Source organism: Lemur catta, chromosome X, assembly GCF_020740605.2.
Source record: "Lemur catta isolate mLemCat1 chromosome X, mLemCat1.pri, whole genome shotgun sequence".
In the NCBI taxonomy this organism is placed as follows: Eukaryota; Metazoa; Chordata; class Mammalia; order Primates; family Lemuridae; genus Lemur; species Lemur catta.
In genome coordinates this window covers 71,626,732-71,642,717 of record NC_059155.1, presented here as the reverse complement: position 1 = coordinate 71,642,717, position 15,986 = coordinate 71,626,732, and the positions used below count along the sequence as shown (strand labels likewise).

Sequence of the window (15,986 nt, the reverse complement as noted above, 5' to 3'; positions counted from 1 at the left end):
CCTGCTCACATCTTTAGAGAGGAGGCAATGCACGATTCAAATGCAACTCTCCCATTATTAATTAATGGGACTTCAGGCTTCTGCATAAATGTAGACAGTGCATTTCCCATTGGTGAGGAAGGGTCTGGGGGAGATTTCATACAACCACATATGCAAACATGATGATTTGATCCGTATAGAGTATACGCTCAATTGAAAGAATCACATCACCAGAATCCTTTTGTTCATGATGAACTTCTTTGGCCAGTTCGTTATCCCTTACTTGGGGACCATTGTAAAACAGTTTCATGCGTAGGATTTTGGTTACCTTTCCGGGGAATGGAACAAGAGAGTCAGAAGCCACTGCCAGATGAGAACACCAATGTGCAAATTATACCGTAGGTCAGTGGTATTGTGACCACCAAACACCCAAGGCTTCCCAGCTAATTCCAGATACCTGGAAGATTTCTAATCTTTCAGCAGAACGTTTGGTACCAAGCAAACCTTTTCATTCCAATCCAACACTATGCTCTTCCTCTAGCAAGCAATGACATTCTTCTTGCGTGGTTTTCTTGCAGGTTGTAGGGAAAAAGCCATTGGTGGTACATCTAGGGACCTTCTCAGGGACTCTCGGGAAGTCCTTGGGGATACCGAGAAGATACCACAATGATAAGAGAATAAAAGTTACTAGGTAACTTTTGCAAAGGGAGTTCCATGTTCTAGGAAGGGAAGGAGCTTTAATGCTGCAATGGTACGATTTTATGTCGCTTCCAGGAAAGTGGCATCTGGGATTGAGTTGTGGCTCCCGGGACGATCACTGCTACCACCCGCTCAACCACGGGTTCGACTACTTCTACGGGATGCCTTTTGGGCTGTTGAGCGACTGCCAGGCCTCCAAGACGCCGGAGCTGCACCGCTGGCTCCGGATCAAGCTGTGGATCTCCACAGCGGCCATCGCCTTGGTTCCTCTGCTGCTCCTCATCCCCAAATTCGCCCACTGGTTCTCGGTCCCCTGGAAGGTCATCGTCATCTTGGCTCTTCTCGCCTTGCTGTTTTTCTTATCCTGGTACTCCAGTTACGGGTTCGCTCGGCGCTGGAATTGCATCCTCATGAGAAACCATGACGTCATCCAGCAGCCCATGAACGAGGACAGGGTGGCCTCTCTCATGCTGAAGGAAGCCCTGACTTTTATCGACAGGTATCTCCTCGTTTCTTGCCCGACCTCCTGCACAGGAGTTTTATTTTTATTTCCTAGCAGGTGGTTACATCTTTATACAATAACATGGGCCTTTAAGAAACGTGTTGGTACACTTGAACCTGTGCTTAGATAGAATAGTTCAATTTCCTGCCAATTTTCAATGCTGAAAAAGGCAAGGAAATATATTGTTTTCACTTCCCCCTTTAAAAATAAACTGGAATTACTATATCCATATTGCTCCAATATGGATTGGTATTGATATCTACATGGATTGAATCTTTGGTACAGGTTTTCATTTGAAGGCAGCTGGAGGAAGGCTTCTCTGTTCATGGAGTACTGGAAAGTGAATCTGTGTTTGTAGATACCTAGTTTTAGGTTTTCTGCGTTCAACACAAGTGAGGCAGGAATGTGACATCAACTTACTTCTAGATGGCAAGTTAGAGGCTCATTATAGCTGTCAGGGTGGATTCTCATTGATATGGTTTCTCTTCTCCCTTAGCGGGGTGACGGGGGAGTAGATAAAAGATGATATATTATAACTCCACGGGGGTAATGGGTAGGTGGTGGAATGTCATTTACCTTATACCTCTGTGGCTGCCACATGCATTATTTCCTCCAACACGTGGGATAGAACAGTGGTACAGCAATCTTACCTGCCACTCACCTGCCATCTCAGGTTTTTTGGACTGTCTCTGAGAGTACACAACAAATCTCTACCTCCCTTCCCCTCTTTTATTTATTTTTTGAGACAGGGTCTTGCTCTGTCACCCTGGCTAGAGTGCCGTGGCATCAGCCTAGCTCACCGCAACCTCAAACTCCCGGGCTCAAGCGATTCTCCTGCTTCAGCCTCCCAAGTAGCTGGGACTACAGGCATGTGCCACCATGCCTGGCTAATTTTTTCTCTTTTTAGTAGAGATGGGGTCCTGCTCTTGCTCACGCTGGTCTCAAACTCCTGAGCTCAAGCAATCCTCCCACCTTGGTCTCCCAGAGTGTTAGGATTACAGACATGAGCCACTGCATCTGGCCTTGTTTTAATGCTGCACCTCCCCCTATTTTAATGCTGGGTGTAGCAGGGCATGAATGAGTAGGTTTGGAATAGCTACACATGATGTTAAAGTGCAGGACACAAAAAGCAACATGTGAATGAGGGCAGTTTATTTCTCCCTTGGGGTGGGCAGGCTATAGATATCATGAGGTTATGAACACTTCAGCTCCTTCTAGCCTGCTCTCTGCTGTCCTGCATGAACAGCCTCCTGCCCCAAGGCGGATGCCAAGGCTCCAGCTATCACGCTTGTGTTCCAGGAAGCATGAAGGAGGAAGAGGAGGCAATGAAGAAGAACTCTTTCTACAAATGGCATGCTCTATTTTTACTTATGTGTTACCACTCTGCCTTGGTTGGTAGCTATTCCTACACTCCTAGATATAAGAGATTCTGAAAAGTGTATTTTGTGATCATGCATTCAGTTAAATATTGGAGATAGTGTCCTTGAGGAACACAGAGGAAGTGGAGAATAAGGTGCATTGAATCCTTAGTGCAGTGTACTGGGGTCTGTCCTTAGGATATGATTCCTCCAAACCCATACTTGAAGAAACACTCTCAGATAATGTATGAAGAGAATGTTTATCTATGTATGTATCTATGTAGGTATCTATGTACCTATCTATATGTATACACACCCATACATATATTTTATTTTGTAAAATTTTAGAATATCACATACGTATAAACAGTAACTTTATCCATTCTACAAAAATGAGAAGATTCTAACCTGGATCCAAGAACGTGTAAAACGAATTGCACTAAATGTTCTGTAGGAAGCACAATGTCCTGCAGGTCTTTATTTCTCCTCACGTGCTTTCAACATCAGTCTTGCTGCGGTCCCAACTCGCAGGGGGGGTGTTGTCATCTAAAGCACATAGAAAAGTTTCCCCGAGTGTTATGAGATCTCTCAACCAGGGTGCGGCCCCGTGCAGATGGGAGCGATGCCCTCATGGACGGAGGTAATTCTGCTGACTTTCTACCCCTTAGGTATAAACGGGAACCTTTTCTTCTCTTCTTTTCCTTCCTTCACGTGCACACTCCACTCGTCACCAAAGAGAAGTTCGTCGGGCACAGTAAATACGGATTGTATGGGGACAATGTGGAGGAAATGGATTGGATGGTGGGTGAGTACTCAGTGACACGGCTTTGCATATATGACGCATGAGCTAGAGAAAAAACCGCGTTAATTGTCTCAAAAAAATGGCCAGCCCCTTTGCCCATCACAGACACCCAATAAGTATTTGTTTTGCAGAATTGTATTAAAATCTGGGCTTTGGCCGGGCGCGGTGGCTCACACCTGTAACCCCAGCACTCTGGGAGGCCGAGGTGGGACGATCGCTCAAGGTCAGGAGTTCGAGACCAGCCTGAGCAAGAGCGAGACCCTGTCTCTTTTAAAAATAGAAAGAAATTATCTGGACAAATAAAAATATATACAGAAAAACTTAGCCAGGCATGGTGGCACATGCCTGTAGTCCCAGCTACTCAGGAGGCTGAGGCAGGAGGATCACTTGAGCCCAGGAGTTTGAGGTTGCTGTGAGTGAGGCTGATGCCACGGCACTCTAGCCTGGGCAACAGAGCGAGACTCTGTCTCAAAAAAACAAACAAACAACAACAACAAAAAAACATTCTGGGCTTTCATTGTCTAGCAGTACCAGTAAAATACATTCCCCAAGATAACAGTTTAGGTTTTCCCATCTTTAACATAAAGACAGCCACTTTCCCAAAAAACCCACTAGCAAGATAAAGTACCATGAAGAATATTGTCATTGCTGGTTATTTTGATGGATATAAAGCGAAATGTGTTATTCTTATCAGTTTTCCAAGAGATGCTTAGAAATTGGGGATGGGAATTTGTCAAAACCAAAGCCATTTATCTCAAAGTCACAGTGGTTAATATAGAAAAATAATACTAAGTAATAATAGCTCAAAAGGTGGGGGCTGGGAGGAGGGAGGGGGAGGAGCCTTGCATATGTACCGGAAAAATAAATAGCTGTGCTACTGCAGTTGCATTTTTCCCCACTGTGCGCGTGAGTATTCCTTCATCTCAACAAGGGTGTTTTATTTTTGAAACAGTATGCATATATTTTTTCTCTTGCAATTGGAGACTTCTGAAAACTGGACTATGCAGAGACATTTAAAATAATAATAACCCAGTTTTTTGCTGCTTCTATCCGTATATATATCAAGTGCCTTTGAAATAAACAGAGCTTTGTTAATTGAAATGCATTTAAGGTGTGTTAAAACAAGTTTTATTGCACATATTTTTTTTTGACACTGTAAACCACAGTCTAGATGAGTTGTAGGATATGAGTGAAAATCCCTGAAGAGCTAGTGACATCTCATAGGACAGGCAGAGGTGAAATTTTGTCCTTGGGTAAATTTCTCTCTTATATTTCTACTATGTGTACCTAAAATTCTAGATACTGCTTTAATACAGTCTGTACTTAATTCTAAAGAGAAGCTAGAATGTGAGGAAAGTAAGTGTTGTCAGCAAGGCATTTAAGCAGAAATAGGTGGGAAAAAGGAATGTATTATTGGGGACAATTCAAGGGCTTAATTAAAGGGAACTAATCCCTGGTCAAAACCCCTTTTCAGCTCCTTGAACTAAAGCTAAACTCTGTATTTCTTAACTTAATCTCTACTGTGGGGTGTGTGTGTGTGTATTGAAATATGGTTTAATTGCCTGGTAGATAAATACAAACATTGCAACCTGTTACAATACAAAACAGCTACAACATTGTAGCTTTTATGTAATTAGATGATTGTGATCTTTTTTTCTCTACCCCTTCTGAAATTGCTTTAGTGTAGTTACACTTTTAGTTCGAGGAGAGTTTTCTGCAAAGGGGATTTCTGTTAAAGTCTCTATCTAATGTGTGTCACTAACAAATGATTATGTTTATTCTTTAATACATGTAAATACATAAGATGTTACAAAAGCTAGTAATTGCATTTAGTAAATGGCTAACATTGTTTTACACAGGGGAAATGTAAGAGTAGCTATATATATATACTTATATACATATGTATATATATAAGTATATATACATATATATATAAGTATATATATATATTTTGCATAGCATCTCCCAAATAGTCTTGAATTTTCTCACTCATGCCTTGTAAATATTTTATCAAAACTAGAGATATATCCAAAGTCAGAGACGCATCTTTGTGTGTATCTCTTCTTATTTAACAATATGATTATAAAACTCAAAGGGTTACTAAGTTATCAACTTTGCTGAAAAATAGGCCATAACAGTACTATACTGGATATGATCCACAAAATGAGCTTACTGAATCCTTAAGAATTTGGTAACATTTTAAATATTCTATTTAAAGAAACTTGTGCATATTCAAAAAGTACTTTTCATAACTTTTCATTATTGGGTCTTTTCTAGGTATCTTTGGCAAGAGGTCTCATGACTGACCCATTGCCATGAGCATTTACACATGCACACACATGTGTACGTTTTATATAATTCATATGCAGTGATTTACATATATCTATTTCCAAACAGAGAAAGAACGTGCAGCTATTTTATTTACATGTCATACATTAGAAATCACTTTTACACATAATACTATAGCGAGATCTAATACGAACTGATAGTTTCCATACAATTATCTTCTTACCAGAAAGCCTGTATAATCTTATCTCCTACAAACCCTGACTTAAAAAAAATTCTTACTTTCTAAAGCAGCAACATTGCTAAAAAATGGTTAGTGCTGCTTCTAAAACAAATCACTTTGAAACAACAGTCAAACAGAAAGGTTAATGAGTTTACAAAAAAGGGAGAGTTTTCAGTGCAGCTAGTTGCATTTTTCTTTTTTGTTTGATTTTCTTTTTTTTTGAGACAGAGTCTCACTTTGTTGCCCAGGCTAGAGTGAGTGCCGTGGTGTCAGCCCAGCTCACAGCAACCTCAGACTCCTCGGCTTAAGCCATCCTCCTGCCTCAGCCTCCCGAGTAGCTGGGACTACAGGCATGTGCCACCATGCTCAGCTAAGTTTTTCTATATAGATTTTTAGTTGGCCATATAAATTTCTTTCTATTTTTAGTAGAGACGGGGTCTTGCTCTTGCTCAGTCTGGTCTCAAACTCCTGACCTCGAGCGATTCTACCGCCTCGGCCTCCCAGAGTGTTAGGATTACAGGCGTGAGCCACCACGCCCGGCCTAGTTGCATTTTCTTTAATGCCCCATGCTGAGAACACGGTGTGACCGCAAGCTGGGGACGGTGCTGTCTGGTGATTGGCAAACGCCCAGCAGGAATCAGAAATTAAATTGATACTGTTTGGAGTTGCACTAGACCAGCTTTCTACTTGGTTTTTTTTTTTTGTTGTTGTTGTTGTTGTTTTTAACTGTCATCTTAAGGGACTAGCAAGACATTTAAAAAAGTGTTTGCTGACTCTAGCAAAGTATTAGTTATCATCAGATCCTAAACCACAATCCAAACGGCAAGAATAACCTGCAATTTAGACGTAGACTTAAGACAACAACAAGGGACTGCAGAGTCTTTAAGGGAAGAGGTGCTCCTCCCTGGAGCAAGTGTGAGACTTTGCTTGTGTATTCCTGCAGATGTAACACTTCAAACTACATTTTCTCTTTCATTAGTGTTCATAAGTTTATTTTAACTGCTGGACCTAATTTGCATTAGCTATTTGAATTGTTGTGGGAAATGATATTATGTATTATCATATAATACATATAATAAAATACACTTTCTTATTTATTATATATAATGAAATGATATACATAATATATGATAAACTTACATCATAAACTAATATTTTGTATACTATCATATACTAATTATCATATAAAATTAATCAATATAATCAATATAGTTAATTTTTACATTATATTATTTAAATAATCATATTAATATGGTAATATAATTAATGTAATATTATATAACACTTAAAATATTATAAAATTATATAAAGTAATATTAATGGTACATGTATTTTATATTTATATAAATAATATGTTTATAATAAAATATATTTATTATATTATAGATATTTATGTAATATATTCAAGTTTTATTTCATAATTAATATTATATTTCTTATATATTATACAAGAAACATGAATTTTTACATAATATATTGACATATTAAATACTATATAATAAAACATTATATATCATATACTCATGACAAATTTTACACAGTGGTATTACATAATATATTATTAACAATTAATATAGAATATTATATAACAATATAATATTTCTAATGTTTATAAAATTAGCTATTATTATAATAAATACTATGTATTATACCTACTACAATATACTTCGTGTTCTATTTATATGATTTTTTATTATATGTTTTATTATAATATATTTAGTGTATAACAATAAATTGTGTATTTCTAACATTAGACATTAACATATATTTATAAGAAATATATAGCATATATTTCTATATCCTATAATAAATGTATACAGTACATATAGAGAATAGTAGATACTAGAGTGTCATGCAGTCGTTGTTAATTATACAATGCTATATGATACATAATGAAATAGCCTTAACTCATAGTGTTACATGTGACAAGTGCACGACAGCAGGTACGTACGAGAGCTAAAGGCTTCCTGTTTCTGACCCTCCCAGGTAAAATCCTGCAGGCTCTGGACCAGGAGTGCTTAGCCAACCGCACCTTGGTGTACTTCACCTCGGACAACGGGGGGCGGCTGGAGTCCCAGGACGGAGCTGCCCAGCTGGGCGGCTGGAACGGCATCTACAAAGGTGATTCCCAGCAGAGAACTGTCCCCTCTCGGTGTAAAACCAGTAGGCTGTGTTAGCTTTGCCTTTACCTGAATCCGTAGGCCACGCCATTTGCATATTTTTATTTGAGTTATTTTTATGTTAGCTCTTCATAGGCTAGGTGGAAAAAAGGCTGTGCATTTTGGGGCAATTTCTAGGAGCTTAAAATAAAAGCATTTGAAGCGATGACAACCTCATGAGAGGAAATACTGGGGTCTCAATGATCATCTGCAGAGAGTTTTTCAGCCTGAGAGCATTGGACATGGCAGGTCGGAGGACTCTGTGGTGGGGCGTCCGGTGCCCTGCGGGGATGTTGGACGGCTCCACCCCCAGATGGCAGAGGCATCTGCCCAAAGCGGTGACAACCAACGACGTCTCCAGACACTGCCCGACGTCCCCTGGGGGGGCAACGTCACTCCCAGATGAGAACGGCTCCTCTAAATTAATACTCACTTGAATGCCTACATTCCTGTCCTTAGTTTAATAAAATCAACCACATTATCAATATGTTTCAAAGAGTGTTACCCTGACCAGGAAAAGAGTAAAGTCACTTAGACTGAGGGGCCCCCATCCTGCGGTCAGCCGATTCTTCCAACTCCCTTTGCTGCGCTCCTTGCTGGGCTCTTCAACAACTTTTTGGAGCCTTCTCTTAGGCACTGGCAAAGCGGTGCCTACAAAAACAATATTTTAAACACGAATTTGGTATTTGGTATTCCTGTCTTACTCCCTAATTTCCAAGTCAAAAAAAAAAAAAACAAAAAAAAACCCACCAAAAAACCTAAAAGGGTATCAAAGTTCTCATTGCTATAAAAACCAGAATGTTTGGGCTTCTTATATTTCATAAAAAAAAAGTAGTGTGTGTGTATTATCCATACGTTCCTATGTGCATTCACTATGCATATACATTTATTATATTCATGATAGATAAGATGATATATAAATTCCTATATATTCAGTACATGTTGTTACAATATAAAACCCGATATATATATAGGATATATAATCCCATATATATAGGATTACATGTAGTGAACATATATATATAGCGTTATATACACTGGATTATATATTGAATTGATAGAAGGTTACTTCATCTCTGTCCTGTCATACCAACTTGCCACAGACATAACTTTGTTAACTAGCAAAGAGAGAATCGGTGTTAAGCGTCTTAGAAAAAGTAGAGATTACAGTTGATTCACTGTATTTATGCCATCAAATGAGATGTTATTATAACTGTGATGATTATAGGGGATGTGAATATTACATCCTGTTATAATCATGGTGATAATTGCTTGTGTGGGTTTGTGTCTCTGTAAAGCCCCACATCCTACAACGTGCACATAACCCTGCAAAAGAGTCGGCAACATTGTCGTGAGCAGGTATCACCGTTCAGGACAAGTTCTCAGCTTCACAGTTTGCCTCCATGGGGCAGGGTATACATTGCATACACACATGTATTCAATGTCCTGGACGAACAAGTGATTTTGTTGTCATTGTGCCTCACAAAGACACAGGTTCTTAAGTAAGCTGGAGGAAACGTCAGGGTGGCTTTACAGTTTTTTGTTGCTTGTCAAGTGTAGACACAAGTACAGCAAAAACATTAATTTGGTTCAGGGAATTTTTCAAGTTTTCATTACAATACAGAGCAGCGCTGAGGACCTGGGTCGGCTCTGGACGCTGCTTAGACCAGTGAATGTTTCCACAGATAATTTTGCATCATTTTTAGCAAGAGAGACACTGTCGTGTGTTTGCTGTGTAATTCAGACCGCCTGTCAGAGGGACACGCACACAAGATGCACCCAAAAAACATTTCACGTAGGAAGAGATTTTTCCACCCTCCAGAGCCTCATGCTTTTTCTTAAAGAGTCTGTGTGATCCTGACTGTGTCATTTGGCACAGGGCAGCATTTTTATTTTGGAACAAATCCTTCAACCTCAGGATTGGAACAGTCACATGGCCGCATTTGTGCTCAGACACACCCAAGGGGACCTTTGTCTAAGACGTAATTGTCAGCACATTTTTTTGCCTGTACACAATTTTCCTATTCCCACTTTCTTACTGCTTCTCTATGCGAAATCACTGTAACCCGATAAAACCTGCATTGAAGGAAATTGATTTCTTTAAAGAAAGCTTAAACCACAACTTATTATAATAGACAATTTAAACATTGGAACCAAATTAACCTCCCTACGCTCACAGGAACAACTGTTTTGCGTGGGAAACTGTTTCTGGGCTCCCCGCAAAATAATTTTTCCTAGATAATTGTCACATTAAAGACATTTTAGAAAGTCTGTCTTTGGACCTCAAACAAGCCTTTTCTGTGTTCTCAAGCCCAATATAATTGCGACAAGGACTGAAGACTTTCCCACTTCCCAAATATCCTTTCTCTATAGTATGAAAAGTCCGGGGCATTCGTTGGTACGTATTATATATCCTGTCTTATGGCAACGCTTATTTTTATTTATTATTATTATTGAATGTGACACTTGGCTACTTAAAGGTTTGCAACAGTGTATTAAGTTCTGGAAGTCAGGAATGATATCTCGTGGCTACTTTGTATCTGTCCGTGAACTTGTAGCACCCTGGCGGGTCTGTCGCCAGCTCACAGAAAAGTTGCATCCAGACTGACTCTGCAATGCAGCAGATAAAGTTGGGTTCAACTCATGTTTGGTTGTCATCTTTGCTTTTAGGTGGCAAAGGGATGGGAGGATGGGACGGAGGCATCCGGGTGCCAGGAATACTCCGGTGGCCGACGGTGCTGGAGCCTGGGCTCGTGGTGGATGAGCCCACCAGCCTCATGGACATCTACCCGACCCTGTCCTATATCGGAGGAGGGATTCTGCCCCAAGACAGGTACAGAAACGGCACTTGTTCCTAAGCTAAGGAGAGAGATTTGGATGTGTGGGGATATACTAGATAACTGTGCTAGATAACTCCTCAATATTTCACCCGGAGGGCCAGATGTCTTTGTCCCCTTGGTGCAGGGCATGATATTTTGCTTGTTTTCTTCTTAGAGTACGTCTGAACTTTCTCCCTTGTGCTATCATTGTGCATGCAAAGGTTTGGCTTTCCTTACGGGTGGGACCTCATCCTGTTTTATGTCTCACAGCGTCTAGACCATTAAGCAAATATGTCTTCAATGAATTACCGAATAAAAACACATATGTGTAAGGGTGTGTGACAAATGAAGCTGTCGTTTCTCTTTTTCGCTTTCTCTATGAGCTTTAAAGTGAATGCATTCATTGCATGCTTTATGGGTTTAATCCCATCTGTGTGTGTGTGTGTATGTGTGTGTGTGTGTGTGTATGTGTGTGTGTGTGTGTGTGTGTGTGTTGAGGGGTGGTATTATCTATTCACCACTGTGAAGTTTTATTTAAATCAAAAGAATGTGCACTCACCATCAAGCTGGCATTAACTGATCAACACTTAAGTGCACATATGGTAATAACATTCATTGGTGTCGGGCAGGTGGGAGGGGGAGAGGGGGATGGGTATATTCATACCTAATGGGTGCAGTGTGCACCGTCTGGGGGATGGACACGCTTGAAGCTCTGACTCAGGTGGGGCAAAGGCAATATATGTAATCTAAACATTTGTACCCCCATAATATACTGACATAAAAAAATAAACTGCAAAATTTAAATCAAAAAAAAAAAAAACACAAAAGATTGTGAAGAGCTCACTCTTTCCAATGCATGACATGAATTCATACAGCCCAGCAAGGAAGGTGTCAGAATAATATTTCTAGCTGGTCCCTTCTCCCATGACCTCAGAAAATGAATTGGTTTCCTTTCTTTTTTTGTCATAAAAAGAGTGAAAATGCATCTTACGTTTTAAGAAATTTGTTCTTCCTCTTCCTTTCCCTCCTCCTTATTCTGTTGTAAAACATGTGACAGATGGCCCGGCACGGTGGCTCACGCCTGTAAACCTAGCACTCTGGGAGGCCAAGGCGGGAAGATTGCTTCAGGTCAGGAGTTCGAGACCAGCCTGAGCAAGAGTGAGACCCCGTTTCTACTAAAAAAATAGGAAGAAATTAGCCAGGCAACTGAAAGTATAAAAACTTAGCAGGGCGTGGTGGTGCACACCTCTAGTCCCAGCTACTTGGGAGGCTGAGGCAGGAGGATCGCTTGAGCCCAGGAGTCTGAGGTTGCCGTGAGCTGGGCTAATGCCACAGCACTCTAGGCCAGGCAACAGAGCAAGATTCTGTCTTAAAAAAAATGTGACTGAGCTGTGCACTTCTCACTGCTTTTTCTACACGTCCCTTTCTGTCCCAAGGGTGATTGACGGCCGGAACCTCATGCCCCTGCTGGAGGGGAGGACATCCCACTCAGACCACGAGTTCCTCTTCCACTACTGTGGGGTCTACCTGCACACGGTCCGGTGGCACCAAAAGGACTGTGAGTATGAACACCGTGGACACAAGGAACACACAGGGGCACAGCCCGGGCCTCCTGTTTCTCTGAAGAAATACCATGTGCAAATGTCACCTGGTTAGGACGGTTTTTTCCCTCTAGGAATGCTGTCTAAGGAGCTAACGTGCTGCAGTAGCATTTCAGAGAGAGGCATGTGCATGATCTGTACCCAAAAGATTTTAATTTACAGAGGTAACTGAGTGTTGACCCAGACAAGGGCTATGCCACGGAAATATTTTTATGGCTTCGATTTCCAAAGAGAAGAGGCTGTGTCTTGCCATGCAGGGCTGCAGGTGGAAGCTCCAGGTTTTGATTAGGAAGCAGAGCCCGGGCTGCAGACAGCCTTTACTGGGGTTTGCAAGAGAAAGGCAAAGCAGACAGGAGTGACAAGCTACAGAGGGGCTGGTTTGGATAATTATAACGAGTGTCGGGGTGTAATGACTGCTCCTGGCTGGCTAGTACCTGGCCCCGGGATGATTTAGGGCAGAGGAAACACTGTCTTGATATGTGAGAATTAGATAAAGCAGGTGGTCGGTTTGCACACAAGAGGCCCATTCCAGAGTGGGTTGGTAGCTGTCTTCAGGAATTAGCTCACCCTGAGAAGGTGGTTTCTCCCAAAGTCGTTGAGGTTCTTCAAGATGTCAAAACATCATAAGATACAGTAGTGCATTTTTTTCTTTTGTTCAGCACAGGGATGTTTTTTTGTTTGCTGGCTTCCTTTTAAAAATAAAAACAATTTCATTTCCAAGCCCAGCTGGGGAAATAAAAAAGAAGAAAAAGTAAAAAGAAAGTTGCTGGTAAATCTACCTTTCAAAGTAACTGCTAATAAAGTGATGGGGTATATTTCTTCACAGGTTTTGTTCTGTGTGTAGGTCCGTAGGCATAACCTCATTCACACACTCATAGATTTTAAAAATTAGCTGATACGATCCACACTACTCTGTAACCTGTTTTTAAAATCTGCATTCCTCATAGAAATAGATTATATCGATAGATAACTTTCTGTATTATAAATAGCACTGTATAAACATCCTTGTGTACACGTCTTTAAGTCCTTATCTGAGTGTATCCTTAGGATAAATTCCCAGAAATGGAATTATTGGATTGAAAGAGTCCTCACAATTTAATTGTGGATGCACATAACCAAATTTCCCTTTAGAAAGTTTATGTCTAGGTCTTCATATATTTTTTTTTGCTGTTTTACATGATGATTTTTTTTCCTATCAACTATTTTCTAAAACACAGGAAATTTTAAAAACACGATTAATGCATGTGTGTGTGTGCATGTGTGTGCAAAGGCTTGTGTGCATGTACACAAGAGACAGGAAAAAAAAGAAGGCAAGAAAGAAGTAAATGAATAAATGGAGGAAGGAAGAAAGAAAGAAAGAGAGAAAAAGAGAAAGAGGAAGGGAGCGAGGGAGGGAAGAATGCAGAATGATTAATCTTGCCCAAGGAACTTTGCCAAATTCAGGTCTGAAAGTGACATTTAACCTTAGCTAATTACCCACTTTGCTGACGCCTCCTCAGATCGAGGTAAAATCACCCAATTTCCACTTGGGTAGCCGCTATTATTTCCAAATGTTCTCATAATATAATTTTTAAAAAATCCTTCCAGTTTATGGTAAAACTGTGCATTTCTCTTATGGCTGAGACACTGCCGTTGCTATGTAATTGTGTGCAGAAGAATATTGTTGATCGCTGGGAAAATCATTGGAGAACTTTGTTTTTTATCGGAGAAGGTCCTAAAAGCATCTCAGAGGTGCTGTCACAGTAGAGATGTGTTTTCTAGGTGCCACCGTGTGGAAGGTGCATTATGTGACTCCCAAGTTCTCCCCGGAGGGCAGCGGCGCCTGCCATGGAAGCGGGAGATGTCCGTGTTCCGGGGATGTCACCCACCACGACCCACCTCTCCTCTTTGACATCTCCAAGGACCCTGCCGAAGCCCGGCCGCTGAACCCTGACAACGAAGCGCTGTTCGATTCCGTGATCAAGAAGATCGAGGCGGCCGTCAAAGAACACCGTGGGACTCTCACGCCCGTCCCCCTGCAGTTCTCCGTGTTCAACACGATTTGGAAACCGTGGCTGCAGCCGTGTTGCGGGACCTTCCCCTTCTGTGGCTGCGACAAGGAGCATGACGTCCTCCCCACTGCTCCCTGAGCAACGGGGACGCTTGTTACGCAGCACAAACTGACTGTTGCCGTGGTCACAGGGTCGACGCCCACCTGACTGGCTCATCGCATCTGGGATAAAAAAAAAAAAAAATGACGTTTTCAATGGTGGTTGTGTTGTCCGACATCAGTTTTTCCTTCACAGGGCCCCGGGGAAAATGAAAATGGGTCCACACCCCAGCAAAACCTTCTTTTCTTCTTCTCTCTTCAAACGGTTGAGAGAAGACCAGAGTGCCATACCTAAGTCAGCCAGCAGTGCTGGGGAAGTATTTAAAAACACGCAAAAACAATAGGGAAGGTCGACCACAACGCATTAGTAGGATAACGGTTACCCGAAGGAATTTCCGAACCTTCTATTTTGTATACAAACGCACAAAACTTTGTTGTATAATATTTTTGGAAAAGATATATGATGGTGTCATTGTGGAAGGAAAACGACAGAGCCAGATGAGTGTCACAGAGCATTGTGGGTCTTTGGTTCTTAGAAGATGATTCATAGAAGTAGCAGGTCCCATGTGGTTGTGTGGACGTGGTCAAGTTAGAAACCTCTGCTCACGCATCCTAGCCACTGACGTGCTGTTTTTGTAGGAAATCGTGGTAAGAATTTCATTTCAGCATGAAGCAGATGCTATACATTAAACGTGAGGTTATGCCACAGTTCGTTTGGCACCTTTATTTTCCCTGGTTTTCTTTTTTTCCTCTTTCTGTCCAAAATTCATCTTTTTTTTTCTGAAACAAAATACCTGGCTACAGCTCTGGGCTTTGCTTCATGCCATGTGATTGGGGAGACATTTCTGTGATGTGGTTTCTTCATGTGTAAAATGGGGAAAACCAGCATCCACTTCCTGGAGTGGCGGAGAGAAATATATGCAATAACTCATGTAACATTGCCTTGTGTAGAATGAGCAGTTAATAAATACTATTGTTATTAATACTGTTGTTATGGTGAGCATTATCAATTGCAGTTAATTATGGTTCCTGAAAGACAGAAAAGGAAGAATGAGAAAGAGTCCATATTTAGAGAAAAATAAAGAAGTATGACTAAAACAATTACTTAATTTCAGGTGCACATAGAAAATAATTCTGGGCAGGATAAACAAAAATATATCCATGACTTTCAGCATCGTAATTGAAGACTACAAAAGACAGAGACAAGATCCACAGATCGGTCAGAGGGAAAGATTAGGTTGCCTGCATATTAATAAGAATTAAATTAAAAGCCAACACTTGCTAACAGCCACAATGGAAACCACAAGATGATAGAATCATTTCTTCAGACTGCTGAGAGGAAACTGGAGTTACATAGCCACGTTATTCAATAATGATGCTGAAATACCTAAAAACACAGAAAAATAATACTGAGTTTACAACCATGAATTATCAGAATAACTATTAACTGAAGAAATTTCTGAAAAGAG

At 40.8% G+C, this 15,986-nt stretch overlaps 1 protein-coding gene across 2 annotated transcripts in view; it reads left to right on the top strand.

Annotated features, from left to right (window-relative positions):
* ARSH (arylsulfatase family member H) overlaps positions 1–15,500 on the top strand; it is a 28,181-nt gene extending 12,681 nt beyond the window's left edge. For both annotated transcript variants that reach the window (XM_045537675.1, XM_045537676.1), the window contains exons 6-11: positions 754–1,177; positions 3,207–3,343; positions 7,836–7,970; positions 10,679–10,841; positions 12,264–12,385; positions 14,190–15,500. In XM_045537675.1, coding sequence (XP_045393631.1) covers positions 754–1,177; positions 3,207–3,343; positions 7,836–7,970; positions 10,679–10,841; positions 12,264–12,385; positions 14,190–14,557 — 1,349 coding nt within the window. In that variant the 3' untranslated portion in view covers positions 14,558–15,500. The remainder of the gene's footprint in view (positions 1–753; positions 1,178–3,206; positions 3,344–7,835; positions 7,971–10,678; positions 10,842–12,263; positions 12,386–14,189) is intronic.
* The last annotated feature ends 486 nt before the right edge of the window (positions 15,501–15,986 follow it).